Consider the following 18,061-nt stretch of genomic DNA (forward strand, 5'->3'; position numbering starts at 1 on the left):
CTTTTGTTAGTCTAATAACCCTTTTGTCTAATGTTAAATGTTTTATGCACTTATTCTTTCTTTAGTAATACATTTAGTTTTAAGTACAAAACAATGTGGACATGACTGATTTGAAAAACTTTTTGATCAAAGGCATTTTTTTAATGCAAAATTGGATAGTCAACAAGAGAAGAACTCGACAGATTTTACAGTATTTAAATCATCCCAGGATTCAATTCATGAGGTTAAATTTGATTCATGAATATCAAGATGTTTTCTTGAGGTTACACTGTTTTCTAGCATCCTAATTTATCACCGACTCTTACATAAATGCAATCTAGATTATATTTCTAGCTGTTACAGCAAAACGTTGATGCTTTTTACCAACCAATAAACCTAAAGTCTGAATATGTCCTTAAAGGTTTAGTTCACCTTCAGTTGGTGATCTTCAGTGATTTGCATAAGTTTTTCCCCCCATACTATGGAAGTCAAAGGGGACCTGCGACGTTAGGTGAACTATCCCTTTAACCAGAGCCGATTCCCCTTTTACACAAAGTACACAAGCTGCGTAGGGCCCCTGAAACAATAGACGATTTTAACTTTGTAACCCAGCCACAGAGACAATTTTTCAAGTGCTTTCTGTGAGCATGATTAAAGACTGTGTGAAGATGGAAAAAGGCATTTTATTCATTCAAAACCTCCCCCGAACTAAATATTAAAACATTAAAACACAAAACAAAGGTCATTTCTTTGAGTCAAAACATTTATTAAAGCAAACTTTTCATTTTCTATTTATTCATACAACCATTATTAATGGACACAGTGCTAAGTGGATAAATCAGCATTACATCCTTAGGGTTGTTAATGGCTCACGTGTCTCTCACACACACGGAGAAATCAATCACAACAGCAAAAAAAACTGCTCACCATCCAAACGAAATAGAAAAGGGCAGCGGAACATCAGTGTTTGAAAAGAAATGGCACAAATTAATACTTCATCTTTCAGAAGAAAACCAAACGAAAAATAGTCACAAATTTAAATTAAAAGGAAAATGCAGATTTTAGTTGATGATTTCAGGGGATCAGCACAATGAATACTTTCCCAGGCTTTCCTTGTGGTGTAAACGACATGAAGAGTCAAAGCTAGCGTGAGGAGAGAGAGAGTGTGTGTGTGTGTGTGTGTGTGTGTGTGTGTGAGACTGACAGATGCAGGATTCAGAGCAGCTGAGGCTGTCCATCATGTCAGGATGGTGTCGTCGATCTCTTCGTTGGAGTCGGGAAGGCTGGAGATCTTCTTCAAGGATCTGCGGTAACATTCTGACAGCAGCTCGTTACTGGCCGAGTCCAGGATCGCACTGATGCTCTGAAACCAATGTACACATGCAGACCTTATTTGAAACGCATTGTCTTTATTGGCTTCAAGTTTTTTTTTAATCTGTGATCTGTGTTTATTGAATGAAAAAAAGCTGTGAATATTCTGCCTAACATCTTCTGTCATCCAAACTGAAAACAAAAAAGACTGTTTTCTTTCAGAAATTGCTAGTAAATTTCACAGTAATTACAAAGAAATGGAATGCAAGATTGAGATACAGAGATTTCCCACATTAACTCTTTTCCCGCCATTGACGAGTTATCTCGTCTCTTAGAAGACAACGTTTCCCAGTCAAAGACGAGTTTTCACAGCTTTTTGTGTTTTCACTGTTATACACTAGAGGGCGCTATTACACATTTTTTGAATGAGTACACAACCTCCCGAACAAAAACACACGTGAACAGGACAGAGAAACTAAGGATCTCTTATGTAAACAGATGCATATTAAAAATAATGTGATCAACAGCAAGAGTAAAATGTTTATACAGGAAGTGGTATATGTCTGTGCAAGCTTTGGAGGTGTTGATGGAAGCGATTTACTGGAGTTATGCCTTGATAATCATACTGAATTTTATCCAGATTGTAGTTTTTGATAAAAAAAATAATAATAATTCTCACCTTTTTGCTCAAAACTATAAATTTTTATGAAACCTACCTATATTCAAGTGTTGTTGCAAAAAAAAAAATGATTTAAGCTAGAACACAAGATTTTTCTGTTTAAAAGTAGAGGCTCTGATCTTTATTTTGGTGTATTGCATATTCAAATACTGATACAGCAAAATATACTGGAGGTGATCAAAGTTTAGTGAAAATCATCAAAATCACTAGCGGTGGCTGGAAACATTAAAAAAATGCTGGCAGGGAAAGAGTTAAATGCTGGATGGAAACAGCTAGATGTGTGTTAAAATCCTAAAATGTGCATAATAAGCATGAGCACTCAAAGAGTCATTTTAGATCTGATGAGAAAACAAAATTAGAAAATTTCACACGAAAAACTGAGTAACACAATAAATTCCTCAATACGCAACCATAAACTAAACACCACAAACAGCCGCAGAAATTTCTGATTTTGTGGAAAAAGCTTATTTATAAACTGGTTTATGTTAAGTTCTTGGACACTAAATGGAGTATTTGAAATTTTTTTTCCACTCCTTTGCAGATTGTAAGTTAAAAAATACACATTGTATACATATCTGAATACTCTATTGTAATTAGATGTCAAAACTTTTGACATCTGACTGCTTCTGTTATTTTGCTAAGTGCATCATTTAAAGATGATATATTACATATCATTTGAAAAACCATCCTTGTTTTGTGAAAAACTATGCTTACTGATATTTTTGAACTGTGCATTATCAAATAAGGCACAACTGTTAGACTTTTTTTTTTTTTTAAGATGCAGGGCTGTGATATCTGTTTTATGTAAAGCTTTCCCAATCTTTATGAGAGCAGGAGCATGCGAGGACTGACCTGCATGCCGTCGTCTCCCTGGCGCAGCCGCAGCAGGCTGACGAGTGTGTGTTCGCTCTGCGCTCGGACGCCGGTGTTCTTGTCCTTGGTGTTGTCCAGCAGGGCCTTGATGAGCGGTTTGATCAGATTGGGCTCCAGCGCGGGAGTCTCCGCCTCCTTACACAACCACCAGAGCACTCGCTCCGTCACCAGACGAATGTCACTCGACTGGTTCTGCAGACACTGTGGGAGGAGCCAAAGCAGACGGGGAACTCAACATCTCTGCTGTGTGTCAGTCCAACTAATGTGAGTGAGTTTGCTCGCAATGACGTAAAAAAAATATATTATGTAATACGTATGGAATATAACTAGATAGGGCTGTGCAATAAATCAAGTTATTGTTTGTGTTTTTATTTTAAACGAGTAATTTTGTACAAATGATGCCAGAATTATATTACTACTGTCTAGTAAAAGTACTTCTCAAAGTAATAATAACGATGATTTATTATTATAAGGAGTTTAATTTTTATTTTAAAAATATTTTATTAACTTATACACTACGCAACTTCTCTTGTGCTGCACTTCACTTGACAAAAAATAAAAAAAAATTCGGCAAACTTTTTTTTACAATTGATTAAATTGTGCAAGTTTTACGGATTCATTTTTATTAGAGACTTTTTTTAATTATAAATTTGCATTCGAACACGGAATTAGGGAAATATTACAATGAATTGCGCACAGTTTACTTATAAACAAAGTTATGTTTGTGTTCATTGTTGAGGTCTAACGGATACGTCAAATGCATTTCCTGATCAATTAAATATTTCGTCAATATCGTGTCAATATCGAAAGATATGAAAAATTCATATCTCAAAATAAAGTGCTCAAAATAACCAGAAAAACTATATTGTGATAAACTAACTAACTAATGAAAAATAGCATTTATTACGTTAAGTTCAACATTTACGCATGGGACCCTAGTTAAAATTACTAACAATAAAATAAATTTAAATTAAATGTATGCATTTAGCAGACGCTTTTATCCAAAGCGACTTACATTGCATTCAGGATAACAATTTTCTCCTAACGTGTTCCCTGGGATTCGAACCCCCAACCTTGCGCTTGTTAACACAATGCTCTACCACTTGAGCTACATGAACACTAACCAGCTATATTTTTATTAACTAATGCAAACAAAAATGAACACTGTAACAAAAGTGCTGCTCATTGTTTGTTACCAAGGATATCAAGTATGCAGTGTCCATTCTACAGTAATCTGTACACGGTTTGTCTCAGTGTATGCTGGAGTCAGTTTCACCTTGATGAACTGTGTAATGATGCGGGGCGAGACGCTCTCCGGTCCTCCTGAGCGAAGCTGGTGTCTCATCAGGTAACCCATGGCTCTGATGCCGCTGCAGGCGATGGGGATCTGCAGAAAACACACACACACACGTTTGTTTTTGTGAGAAGTGGGGACATCCCATAGGTGTAATGGTTTTTATACTGTAGAAACTGTATATTCTATGGCCCTACACCAACCCTACACCTAACCCTAACCCTCACAGGAAACTTTGTGCATTTTTACTTTCTCAAAAAAACTCATTCTGTATGATTTATAAGCGTTTTGAAAAATGGGGACATGGGTTATGTCCTCATAAGTCACCCTCTCCTTGTAATACCCGTGTCATACCCATGTCATTATACAGAGTTGTGTCCTGATAGGACACAAAAACAAGAGCACACACACACACACACAGATCAGAATCAAATGTTTGCATCAGTGCACCAAAAAAATTGCAAGATCTTATTAAATCCTATGATGTTAAACGACATCCAGGAGTTGTGAGCTTTCAGGATTCCTAAAAATGTTCCATTTCAAAATTACATCAAATTTCCAGACCATACTTAACATAAGATAAATGATTTTATTTATGCATTTATTTTTTATTTAATACTATAGCAGAAGCAATGGCTAAATTCATGGCAAAATCAACGGTATTATGATTACAATATCATTTCAATACACTGTTTACAATAATTCAACAGTTTTGTCTTAAAACATACAAAAATAGGCAATTTCTTTAGTTATGTTAAACGATTACTGAAATGTTGATTGGCTGCTCTAAATGTCATGAAAAACACTCCGCTTGTATGATGCATACATTTTATTTTTTTTGTAATATTTTAGAAATCAGAATATTTTTTCCATACCATAGTTTTCTCTTTTCCTCTACTTACACATGTCTGAAAAGTATTAAAATCAAATTCTGTATGTTCCCTTCTGTGTAAGAAACCCTGGGCTTTAAACGTGTCAGTGGATTTAGGAAAGTCTGAGAGGTTGAATATTTACATATTCATGAGATTTGAGATTTATTCGGCCCTAAACAAACCCCAGGGGTTCCAGTATGAGCCATGCTTTCTGCTGATTCACTGCGGTGTCTTACTCTGTCTGAGGTGGCACTGGATAAGACGGCCTCCAGCACAGACGAGCTGTACTCCTCTGAACACAGCCGATCAGGAGCGGACTTCACTGCGATGGCCAGAGCCAAACTACGGCCGTGACGCACCATCCAGTCCACGCCGGACACATCCGCTGCAGACAAGCAGATCACATGAGAGGATTCAGTTCTAGAATCAAGGGCTTATCTCCATGCATCTCATCCAAAAACCACTGGCAGGTGTGTGTGATCTTACCGAGGACATGCTGCTGTAACACACTCTTGAGCTCCTCTTCTGACAGGAAGGCACACAGCTCGCCAACACAGCCTGCTGAGGCCATTCTTGTGGCATCCTACACACACACACACACACACACACACACACACACACACAGAGGTAAGGCAACAACGACATGTTCACATAACCACATCCTGTTCTAGTTACGGTTTTAAAGACAAAGAACACATGCATTCATGTTCACAAATGTCTTTAACCAAACAAATAATAGGAATATTTTACATAAACATATCTCTCTCTCTCTCTATATCTCTCTATCTATACACACACACACACAAATTTAAGCATTGTCTAGGATAAAAACAATATTTTCAGATAATATATTGTCAATAGAAAAAGTTAAATGTTACAATATTTAAAAACATATGTATATATTTTACATTTTATTTTTTCTATTGACAATATATTATCTGAAAATATTGTTTTAATATCCTAGACAATGCTTAAATTTGTGTGTGTGTATATATATATATATATATATATATATATATATATATATACACACACACAAACAAAAACATATGTAATATATAATAATAATATACAAAAATATTTGTTTTGTTTACTCAACACATTAAAAACACTAAAATATTTACATTTATATTTTTATTTGTTTTAAAGATTTCGGTTTCGAGTAAAATAAAAGTAGTAATATTGTAGTATCAAGATACTACTAGTGTTTTTATTTTTATATTTTTTTTTATGTTGCTGTAATTTTGTAGTATTTCCTGTCGTTTTTATTATTTTTAGGTTTTGATGTAGTTTTAATAAATTTTATTGAAATTTTAGCTTTAGTTATTTTAGTATTTCAAGTTAAAACTATATGAAAATTATAAATGTTGCCTGGGCAACTACCTTAAAAAATAAGTTTAAGTTTTTTTGTATTTATATTATTTGTTTAATTTATTTAACGTTTTTTTTTTTCAATTAACAGAAAAAGTATTTTTTCACCCCTCCTTCTTTAAATGATGGATTTAATTTTGTTAACCGTAACAATCCTGACTAGTAGCTGTACCTCATCATGTCCCAGCATGCCCAGCAGTGTGGTGGTGATGTTCTTCCTGATGGAGGGGTCGACCTTTGACCCTGCACCCTGGATGACGAAGCGCAGGGCCTGCAACATCGTCTCCCTGCAGAATGAAGACAATAACAGAATGACTGATTATTTTATATTCTCCACAGAAAAAAAATCAGAATCCCTAATAATAATTAATAGTGACCAATTAATTAGGCAAAAACTATAACTTTTATGAACTTTTATGCTTTATTAAGATCTGATTGCTCAATGGTGTTATAAAAAGCATTCAACTGTAAAACTGCACCAGGACACAAATACCATTTCCTGCAAAGTTTTAGTTTCATATCTCTCTGCACTCTCTTTATTTGACTTAATAAAGCAATTAAAACTATTTTTAATGTACAACTATTTATTGGCTAAGTTTGGAGTCCGTTTTTGCTTTTAAGGGAAATGAACAGTTTTATTCAGCAAGGCTGGATTAAACTGATCAAAATTGAACAAAAATAAATGCAGCTCTTTTGAAATTTCTATTTAAGTTATTTTTAGCAACATCATATGACCCCTTTAAGTGTTTAACATGAATTATTATTGCATTGATGATAATTATAAATGTTTCTTGAGCAGCAAATTATCATATTGAGCAGAAAATTTAAGATTACACTGAAGACTGGAGGAATGATGCTGAAAATACAGCGCTGCATCACAGAAATAAATTACAGTTTAACAGATATTGAAAAATAAAACCATTCTTTTAAAGTGTAATAATATTTCACAATACTACTGATTTTGCTATATTTTTGATCAAGTTAATTCAGCCCTGGTGAGCAGAAGAGACTTTGTTTTTTCAGTACAGCAGTGTATTCTCATTTGTTTTCTGATGTTTTTCTCACCTGACTCCAGAGTCCTCTGCGTTGCGTATGGACGACAGCTGTTCTGTGAACAGTGGATCTACTTTAGTGTGTATCGAGACCAGCTGACCCAGAGACTCGGCCGCCCGCAGCCTCACGGCCCGGCTGGAGTCCTGCAGGGCCTTCAGGAAGGTGGTCTGGAGCTGTGGCAGGAAGGGTTTCAGAGCGATGCCCACCTGTGCACGAGAGAGAGAGAGAGAGAGGAGACGTGAGCGTGTGTTATGAGTGCTCTTCATCAGCATGAGGACCGAGGCGTGATGGACACTGACTTTGGCCAGCAGCAGAGTGAGCGTATCTAGCAGAGCCGTCTTCACGGTCCAAGCGAATCGGTCTCCTAGTATACGGATGAGCGGTCCGGTGATGCTGACCACAGAGGGCCGCAGAGCCTCCGCTGATGTCAGCTTAATGACTCCGCCCAGCGCACGAGCCGCTTCCTCCTTCTGCTCCGGACTTCCTGTCAGCACGCCTTCCCTCAGCACGGGGAGAATACACGTCACTCCCTGAGGAAACATCCACAGCAGGTCATATCAGGGCTATTACAGTATTTATTATTGTTTTAAATTAGCTTATTTTAATATTTTCAGTTTTCATGCTTTTTTTCAGCACTTTCAGTCAAAATTTCTAAAAATGTTATTAATAGAATATTATTTTTAAATCTTTAAATTGTTTTTTATTTTTATATACCTATTTAGCTTTAATTAAATTCATTTCGGTTTTAAGTTTTAGTGATTAGTACTTCAGTTTAGTACTAAGTTTTAGTACTTCAAATTAAACTTATTACAGTTAGTTACCAACTTTTCCAGATGTTTTTTTTTTAAATCTAATACTTATATTCGCTTTTATCATTATGTTTTATTTTTTATAATTCTATTAAGCTTTAAATGTTAGTTAACAATATTTTCACATTCATAAATGCTGCATTCAGAATGGAATCTATTTTAAAATGTAATTATCATTAAATAAATTTTTTTCCAATTTAGTTGTACTTATTTTCAGTTAATTGCCAAAGCTAAATTTATATTAAAGTTGGAAGTCTTTTTTTAAAATCTAATATATTTTATTTCAGATTTATTTAAATCACTGAAAAAAAAAGTTTTGTTTTTTTTAAATAATACGCTTTCATATTCATAAAGCCTATATTCTGAATGGAAAACTTTCCTTTTGTAATTTTTATTATCAATTTTTTTTTAATTATTATATTCTGCTTTCAATTTATTTTATTTTTAGTCATTTTAAAAAGTGGAAAAAAAGTGCAATTTTTGTCTCAGTAAGTGATTCTCACCTTCTTGGGAAGACAGAAGCCAGGTAAGTGTTGACCTTTGACCTCAGCAGCTGCAGAGCGGATGTCCCTGTGCAGGTCATCAATAAGGGACAGCTGACTGCCAGCGTCCAGTTTCTGCACAAACACAGTGAAACTATATCAACCAAACGATGATACCAGTCATATTTCATCACTTCTTGCTTATTTCCCATTAGTAGCATAAATCAAGTAATAAATATAAGAGAAAGAAGCCTCTTCTGCTCACCAAGGCTGCATTTATTTGATCAAAAATACAGTAAAAATTCTGAAATTATATTACTATTTAAAATAAGTTTTTATATAAATATATTGTAGAATGTAATTTATTTCTGTGATACGCAGCTGATTTTTTTAGCATCATTACTCCAGTCTTCAGTGTCACATGATCTTCAGAAATCATGAAAATATGATGATTTGCAACTCAAGAAACATTTCTGATTATCGATGTTAAAAATATTTTTGAGGAAACTGAGATGCATTTTATTTTTCAAGATTCTTTGAGAATATTAAAGTTTAAAAGAACAGCATTTCCATAAAATATAGATATTTTGTAATATTATAAACGTCTTTACTCATGCCTTCCTTAAGTATAAATTCTTAAAAAAAAAAAAAAAAACACTTCATATTTTGAACAGTTTTGTATATGCAACAACATAAAATACATATACTTTTCCTTTTATTTTGAGAGAAATACAGGCTTTTTGTGCATCTGTTTCAGTGATGCAGTATCAGCTTTGAATTGATTCAGTGTAAAGACAATTGAAGTTATTCATAGAAATGAATCAAACTTACCAACTATAAACATCTCCAACTTAACGCTCTCATACTAACAGGTCAAGGATCACAAAACTAGTCTCTCAGTGGTTTAAAGACTGGATCACATGAGACTTTGAGAAGACCTGCTGAAGCACAATGCATCGCTCACCTTGGTGATGGAGTTGATGGTGTCCCAGCTCTGGTTGAGCACCTCGGGGTTGGGGTCGTTCATGAGCCGCATGAGGCCGGACAGCAGCATGCGTGTGTGAGCGCTGTAGTCCAGCCGTGTTCGAGAGAAGTATCCGTTGAGGATGGTGACGGACGCCTGCCTCAGCCCAGCGTCTGCTCCTCGTGTGGCCTCCAGAAGATCCGCAATGATGATTCTCTGGCCCACTTCATCCTCCACCGAGAGGATCACCGCCTGACAGTTGCTCAGCTCCTGCACAAGACCAGAGACGCACACATTTACACAGTCAGCCAAGAGTTAAACGTGTATGTTAACTAGTCAAAGTGTGAGAATTAGTACAATTATTCAAATGTTTATAAAGAAGTCTCTTCTGCTCATAAAGGATGCATTTATTTGATCAAAAATATGGTGAAATTGTGAAATATTATTCTAATTTAAAATAGTGGTTTTCTAGGTTAGAATGTAATTTATTTCTGTGATGCACAGCTGTATTTCCAGCATCATTCCTCCAGTCTTCAGTGTCACATGATCTTCAGAAATCATTCTGATATGCTGATTCGCTGCTGATTATTATCAATGAAAACAGATGTCCTGCTTCACTTTTGGTGTGGAAACTGTGATGCATTATTTCAGGAATCTTTAATGAACAGAAAGTTTGAAAGAACAGCATTTGTTTGAAACAGAAAAATATCTGTATCAAGATTTCGACAAAACTTTTCATATTTTCATGATTTCTGAAGATCATGTGACACTGAAGACTGGAGGAATGATGCTGGAAATACAGCTGTGCATCACAGAAATAAATTACACTAACGGACTCGCATATCGTTTTTTTAGAATGTTTTTATAAAATAAATGCACAAATGGTAAGAAGCAGCGACTTTATTTAAAACATTAAAATATCTCTATCGCGATGTTTTGAGCAGTAGAGGATGTGATGTATCAGAAGGGATGATTGACAGCTGTCATGTTCACCTGCAGGCCCTCGTCTGAGCCCAGCTTGTCTTTGAGAGAGGAGAGCAGCGCGGGTAAAATCACCCCGAGGTGTTTGGTCAGAGCGTCTCCTGCCACCGCAGACAGGAAGGCCAGGACACGCGTGTTTACAGGAGGAGCCGTCAGCTACAGAGGAGAAAAATCAAGTGTTACATAACATGATCTGGAATAGTTCAAATTCAACAGGTAAACAAGTGCATGGAATATTCTAGTCTCAGTCTGAGGCGCCCACAGACGCAGACTGCACACAGTAACGGCAAGAGCTTGCTCAAAACGGCAAGATCCAATCTGATTGGCTGGCTTCATGCCATAACCTGGAATCAGCATTCTAAAATCATAAAAAACGTTTTTGCCATTTAAAATAAACATTATCTGAAATAAATGTGTGTTGGTAATTTTTTACAGCCTAAAGTGGTCATTTCTAGGCCAGAAAAAGCTTATAATTACGCTGACATTGTTAGTCAAAAGTCTGGATGCAGCAGTTTCTGACTCTTTGTTTATGCTCAGATTAGTTCAGAAAGAAGAGAACTCACTTTAGGCACCAGGTAAGGCAGGACAGATCGACTCTTCACAGCCATCACCTGCTTCAATCCATCCAGAGCAAACTCTGACGTCTCCTCGTCCTCCTGCAACAAAAGCACAAAGGACAGTTAAATGGGTTTCAGAGCAGACTGAGACGTGGAGAACTATACCACCGGTCAAACGTTTGGGGTCAACAAGATTTATTTTTAATAAAATTAAATTAATACTTGTGCTTTTCTTTTTAACTTTCTATTCATCACAAAATACTGAATACTGAAACCTCTTATTGAATGTGTGTTGATTGTGTTGTTTGGATTGTAGAACTATGCAGTTATTGCCTTTAATTTCACACGGTTACAGTTAATCTCTTCATTTAAGGCCAGTTCTCTGTAGTTTCAACCCAATTCAAAAACAAAAGCTAAATGCTGATGTCTGTGCCATCTATGTTTGTATTGAGTGTAGGCTACTTACTGTGCAGTTACTGCTGTTCATTTCAGATGATTACGGTTTTTGTTTTCAATAGCCAAAAGCCAGTTTGGCCTGTTAAATACCAAATAAACCTCTTGTTTATGCACACTTTCCTTCTTTTTTGTTGCTCTTTTTTTTAAAAACCTGAAATCGGTATCGGAATCGGCCATGAAAAATCATGATCGTGCATCCCTAATTATAAACTGTTTTAATATTCCACAATATTACTGTTTTGCTGTATTTTTGGTTTCTTCATTCGAAAACCCATTCAATTTACATCATCTGTAGTTTTTTTCAAAAAGGCAGTTCAACCAAAAATTACAATTCCGTCATCATTTACTCAACCTGTAAGCATTTCTTTCACCTGTTCAACACAACAGATGACATTTTGAAGAATGCTGGTAACTGAAAAGCAGCCGGTAGCCATTGACTTGTGTGGAAAAAGAATACTATGGAAGTCAATGGCTACCGTCAGCTGTTTGGATGCCCACCAAACTCACACAGGTTTGGAACAAGTGGAGGGTGAACTACACTTTTAATATCGTTTTACCGCTTATTAATTTTCAAAATGTCTCGGAATCTCAACAATGCAAAGTAAACACGGGGATTGTGGGAAGTGGCCGCACCAGTTGCTTGAGAAGCATAGGCAGGATGTCGTCGAGGGCCTGGTGACCGATGGTGGTGTGGAGCTGCTCGAAGGTTTTGGCAGCTGCTTCACGAACCTCCTCCAGAGGATCACACAGGGCCTTACGCACGGTGGGAACCAGAGACTCGGAGAACACCAGAACCTGACACAAAAACAGCACTTTATCATGATGACGTGAACAGAGGAGCCCGTTGAGCATCATGCATCAGCTGCAACTCACTGCGTCTCTGCTGGTGGACTTCATGATCTCGCTGAGGCCGATGCACACACCCTGCCTCTCGTCGCTCTTATCCGAGCGCAGACCCTCCTCCAGGATGGGAATGATTTCAGGCAGGATCTTCTCACCCAGTTTCTTCACCAGGTCACCCAAAGTACGAGCGGCGATCTGGAGCAGGACAGACATGAACATCGACAACAAGCAATGACGTTTTTCTTTAGAATCCATCATCCATACTTTTTTCAAAGCGTTTTTAAATAGTATTTAAATATTTAAAATTTCAATATTTTTATATATTTTCATTAACAAATAATTTTACAATTTATTATGACAATGTTTCCTAATATATATTTTCTCAAATAATTGTAAAAACAATTAAACAAATATTTTAAGTATGACTGCAATTTATTATTTTTTTGTAATGTAAAATGTAAAGATTTTCTTAATATTTATATACATATATTTCTCAAGTAAATAAGAAAACAAATATACATTTCTATAATAATAATAATACTACACCATTGCAAAAATTAAGTAGACATTAGATATTAAAATTAACAAACAATTTAATTTATTATTAAGAAAAAAAAACAAATGTAATTTTTTTGTAATTTGTTTCTTAAATATTAACAAAGTTAACGTTTTCTTAATATTAAAATAAACAAATGTTTTCTCAATTTATTAAGAAAATCCATTTCTTAACATTTCTGAAATATTAAGAAAATAAACAATAATTTAATTGTAATTACTATAATAATGTGCTTACAAATTTTTTTTCTTAAATATTAAGATGTTTTCTTAATATTAAAATGAATAAATATTTACTTAATTTATAATTCAAAAAATGTTTTTTTGAATTATAAATTATATTATAATTCACTTAATATTTATTTTCTTAAATTTAAACTATGATAATTGTATTTAGAAATTAAAGAGAGAGTCAGAATTTTAATTTCATGTTGATATTAAACTTTTTAAACAGTTTTTTTTTACTTCTTGACATCATATTCCACATCATTATAGTATTTTATTCCTCAATCTGGTTTAAAATTTTTTTATTATAAATAAATCATAATAAAAAACATAAGAGCACAATTATGATGCTACTAAATACACACTGCTTTCCAAACGACGTAAAACTCCTACAATTCTGATGTAGTTGCTAACATAGAAACAAATTTCCACAAAAAAACCCCAAATGCAGGCCACAGAAATCGAAAGGGACTGTAGTTTGTGGTTGGATTGTACCGTTCTCTTGTCTGGGCAGGTGGAGGCCAGGAAGCCCAGCAGCAGCGTGAAGAGGGTGGGCAGGATCTCTCGTAGCGTTCGAGGCGTGTTCGACACCACGATCTTCCACACGTGAAGAGATGCCTGTCTGACCACCAGCTGTGTGTCCGAGCGGCCCATATAGAGCCCAGAAAGCACACGGTTGCGTCTCTCTGCGCCCAGCGCTCCAATAATGGCCTGGGGAAATGCATTAAAAACACAACATTTACACTCAAAGTCTCCATGAAACAGGAAGTGAGGGATCTACTTTACTCTTATGTCCTGAATCTACAAGCCCTGTGGTCTGTTCCAGGGTCACCTTATTCGACTGGGTCGTGCCAAAATTGTCATCCTCTGACGCAGTCTCTGTTGTCATCTTCCCCGTCACCCCGGAGATATGGAACAGCAGGTCGCCTAGCAACTGCACCGAGCTGAATCTAAGAGGAGACACACACTCAGCATCAGCATCCGTCGCTATGACAACATGATGGAGGGTGTGATGTTTGGTACCTGATCCTCCAGAGGTTGTCGAACAGACCCTGCTCCAGCTCTGGCAGCAGTAGAGCGATGGCCGTCTCGGCGTACATGCTGATGATGCGCTGGCCGGCGCGCAGGGCTGTGTCTCGCACGTACTCGTTCTCATCGGCCAGAGCCTGGACACACACACACACACACACACAGTCATTTATCTTACTCAAACAGACCAGTTCATTTCTGTTTAGGAGACTTTAGAAAACAGTATGAACAACCAATAAACACAGAAACAGATCAACAAGTCAACAGGATAAAGCATGCTCATATGCTGGTAGCCATTGACTCCCACTGTATTTTTTTCCTACTATGGAAGTCAAAGGCAAAATTCTTCAAAATATCTTCTATCATGTTAAAGAGAAGAAACTATTGAGTTTTAATTTTGGGTGAATTATCCCTTCATATAAAATGTGAAGGGTGTAAAGTTTACTTTAGAGAAACATGGATTGATCAATCATTGCACAATAACCAGGAACATTTACAAAAAAAAAAAAATATTTTTTTTTTCTTAATTTATTTAGAAAACATTTTTCTTAATATTCCTTCACTCAAATAAAGATTGTGCAAATAAACTTTTATATTTAACAATTTACGTAAATTACATTTGTTTATAATAATAAAATAAATAGTTAATTGTTTAATTTATTATTAAGAAAATAAACCTCAATATTTATTTTCTTAAATATTTAGAAAGTAAACATTTTCTTACAAAAAAATAAACATTTTTGTAAATCTATTTTTCAAACTTACAAACTTTGAGCTCATATTCTTGAGTAATATAACCATTATTAATTTATAATTAAAAAAATACATTTCTTAACATTACTCAAAGAAAACATTAATTGTTTAATAATAGCTTATATAGAAAATAAATCTCAATATTTATTTTCTAGAATGTTAAGAAAGTAAACAGCCTCTTAATATTAAAACAAATATTTAATTATAAATATATTTTTCACAATTCAACAGTTTACATTAAACTTCAAGCTCATATTCTTAAATTTGAAACTGCAGGAGATATCTGACGTGAAATCCTCTTACCTTGAGGATGCAGGGAATGATGGGACCCACATACGGGGTGAATTTGTCCCCGAAGGTCAGAGGGAGGTAGATGAACATCATGATGTATCCGTCTCTGACGTGAGAGGCGATGTCCACCTTACTGGCCGTCTGAACCACGTCTGGCATCAGTTTATCCAGCTTCTCTACACCTAGTGCTGCCATAACTTCAGCCAGACCTGAGAGACGGAGACGAAGAGGAATGAAGCACAGCATTAATACAGTAAAGCAGAAGGACACAGACATATGGAGGTGCAGTGATGGTTCTCTCACCTTGAGCCGCACCGGATCGATCCACAGAGCTCTGTTCAGACGCCAGCGTCTCCATGAGCCACGGCAGCAGATCGTCGAAGCAGGACTCACCCATTCCCTTCACCATCGCACCCAGAGCCTTAGCAGACACGGTCCGCACCTGATGGACAGACACGTTCACATGTAACCCAGTCAGTGCATGCTGGCTTCAAGAGTTCCCATGGATCAGTGCGGCTGATATTACCTCGGGCACGGGGTCCAACAGAGACGCTTTGAGTCCTGGAACCACGCTGGGCAGATACGGAGACAGATCCTGCAAACAAACACAACACCATATTAAACCGAGGAGCAATTTATGGTGATCTCATCTGAGTCAGTAAAGCCTAAAGTGGCTTGCAGCTTCTATAAAAACATTATTCTATTAATATTTTTCTGCTTGTTTGCATGGACTTTTTTGGATTTGCGGAACTGAAACAAAAAGGTTGTACTTATTTGAAGCGCAACAATTTCTTTTAGTATATTTATCCTAAAGATATTTTAGATAAATAATCAAAATGAGGAGTTGTTTCAGGATAATTAATCCAGCTGCAGGCTGCACATGGACGCTTAAGCCACATTGTTTGGTAAACAATACATAACATTTTATTTATATATGATATCAACAATTGAACGAATCGCTTTATAAATAAATGAAAAAAAAAGTTTTTTTTATTTTGTTGCCAGCACTAGCATTTATTTATTTATTTATTTTAAGAAGCTAATACTCAACAAGGCTGATAATTATATTTAGTATAATAAAAACAGCAAATTTTTTGAAAATATTTTTTCAATTTTATATAGCTGTTTTCTATGTGAATATCTATTAAAATATAATTTATTTCTGTTGTCAAAGCTGTATTTTCAGCATCATTCCTCCAATCTTCATGATCTTCAGAAATCATTCTAATATACTGATTTGCTGCTCAAGAAACAAATCAAAAACAATCATGCTGCTTCATATATAAATTTTTCAGGATTCTCCAAATAAAAGGTTTTAAAAGAAGTCTTTTTATAGTTACATTTGTTTATAAAAATGTAATTTGAACGTCATTGCACCAGCTTTGGGGGAAAAAGGAACCAGAGGTCATCAACCTGTTATAGCACACACATTATTAAGGATATAAAACACTTCCTACCTTCTGGTCAGTGAGTGAGTACATGTTTCCGATGATCTGCGCGGCCATCTTGCGTGTGTCGGTGGAACGGTCCTGAAACGCTCTCTGGACGATGGGCATGATCAGAGCCAGAGATGGAGCATCGATGAAGTGCACAAACTTGGTGTCCAGCAGCGTTTGCAGACAGTGATGTGTCTTATGAGACGGGTCGGTCAAAGCGTCCAGCAGGATGGGGGTGATCGCTGCCCAATTCACAATCTCAGTTCAGTGATGGTTCGAACCTTTCACGCTTCTATTAATACCCAATCACTCAATCAAAAAAAGCATTTAAGCATTAATATTGCATACCTAGGATCTCAGGGTTGCGGATGACGGAGCCGATCTGTCGGAGCGCTTGCTGACCGGCTTTCTGCACCTTCACGTGAGAGTCGGTCAAAACCTCCGTCAGTTTGGGAACGATGTTCGGCAGACACGAGGACAACTGTTTAGGAGCACAGTACGCCATCGCACCCAACAACTCCACCGAGCCTACAGACACAGCGGAGAGAGTGACTGATAATGATTAATAAAACAAATACAATTCTTATAACAAAACTATAATTATGTCAAGAACAAAAGAACAAGAATTATTAAGAAAAAATATGAAATAAAAAAAGCTATATGTAATAATTAAAAATACTATAAAAATAAAATACAAACAAGAATTATACAAAAAATACAAAATAATGGACTGAATTACCATTACCATTAATACATAATCATAGAAAAAAAAACTATACTTACAATAAATAAATCAATGAAATATATATGTAAAACATAAAATGAAAACAAAAATACTATAAATAATAAAATAAAACAATGCTATGCATTTTCATGTGAGACAATAACAATAACAAATATAATTATATTAAATTACAAAAATATAAATATCATAATTAAAATAAATTATACTATATAGGGCTGCACGATGTGTCGTTTAATCATCGATATCGCGATGTACGAATCCACGATAGTCACATCGCAGGATGTGCGATGTAGGCTGTCGTAGTTGATCCGTTATTCATTAACTGTACGGGCCAGCTGCTCCCCGGCCCTTGACGAATGTGAATCACGGAGAGCGCAAGAGAGAGAGCGCATGAGAGAGCGCGCGAGAGAGAGAGAGAGAGAGAGAGAGCGAGAGAGAGAGCGAGAGAGAGAGAGAGCGAGAGAGAGAGCGAGAGAGAGAGAGAGCGAGAGAGAGAGAGAGAG

General features: G+C 36.0%; 1 protein-coding gene across 2 annotated transcripts in view; it reads right to left on the reverse strand.

Moving 5' to 3' along the window:
- Positions 1 to 642: 642 nt before the first annotated feature.
- Positions 643 to 18,061, reverse strand: part of LOC132114966 (stalled ribosome sensor GCN1-like) — a 59,222-nt gene continuing 41,803 nt past the window's right edge. For both annotated transcript variants that reach the window (XM_059523376.1, XM_059523375.1), the window contains exons 37-58: positions 17,162 to 17,341; positions 16,835 to 17,055; positions 15,904 to 15,972; positions 15,681 to 15,819; positions 15,390 to 15,586; positions 14,328 to 14,470; positions 14,137 to 14,254; positions 13,800 to 14,015; positions 12,555 to 12,719; positions 12,315 to 12,476; positions 11,232 to 11,324; positions 10,681 to 10,824; positions 9,688 to 9,957; positions 8,745 to 8,858; positions 7,732 to 7,962; positions 7,445 to 7,638; positions 6,552 to 6,666; positions 5,495 to 5,591; positions 5,245 to 5,393; positions 4,119 to 4,229; positions 2,822 to 3,043; positions 643 to 1,342 (exon numbers count right to left, since the gene is read on the reverse strand). In XM_059523376.1, the coding sequence (XP_059379359.1) occupies positions 1,217 to 1,342; positions 2,822 to 3,043; positions 4,119 to 4,229; positions 5,245 to 5,393; positions 5,495 to 5,591; positions 6,552 to 6,666; positions 7,445 to 7,638; positions 7,732 to 7,962; positions 8,745 to 8,858; positions 9,688 to 9,957; positions 10,681 to 10,824; positions 11,232 to 11,324; positions 12,315 to 12,476; positions 12,555 to 12,719; positions 13,800 to 14,015; positions 14,137 to 14,254; positions 14,328 to 14,470; positions 15,390 to 15,586; positions 15,681 to 15,819; positions 15,904 to 15,972; positions 16,835 to 17,055; positions 17,162 to 17,341 (3,476 nt within the window). In that variant the 3' untranslated portion in view covers positions 643 to 1,216. The remainder of the gene's footprint in view (positions 1,343 to 2,821; positions 3,044 to 4,118; positions 4,230 to 5,244; positions 5,394 to 5,494; positions 5,592 to 6,551; positions 6,667 to 7,444; positions 7,639 to 7,731; positions 7,963 to 8,744; positions 8,859 to 9,687; positions 9,958 to 10,680; positions 10,825 to 11,231; positions 11,325 to 12,314; positions 12,477 to 12,554; positions 12,720 to 13,799; positions 14,016 to 14,136; positions 14,255 to 14,327; positions 14,471 to 15,389; positions 15,587 to 15,680; positions 15,820 to 15,903; positions 15,973 to 16,834; positions 17,056 to 17,161; positions 17,342 to 18,061) is intronic.

The sequence above is a fragment of the Carassius carassius genome, chromosome 34, assembly GCF_963082965.1.
Source record: "Carassius carassius chromosome 34, fCarCar2.1, whole genome shotgun sequence".
Lineage (NCBI taxonomy): Eukaryota > Metazoa > Chordata > Actinopteri > Cypriniformes > Cyprinidae > Carassius > Carassius carassius.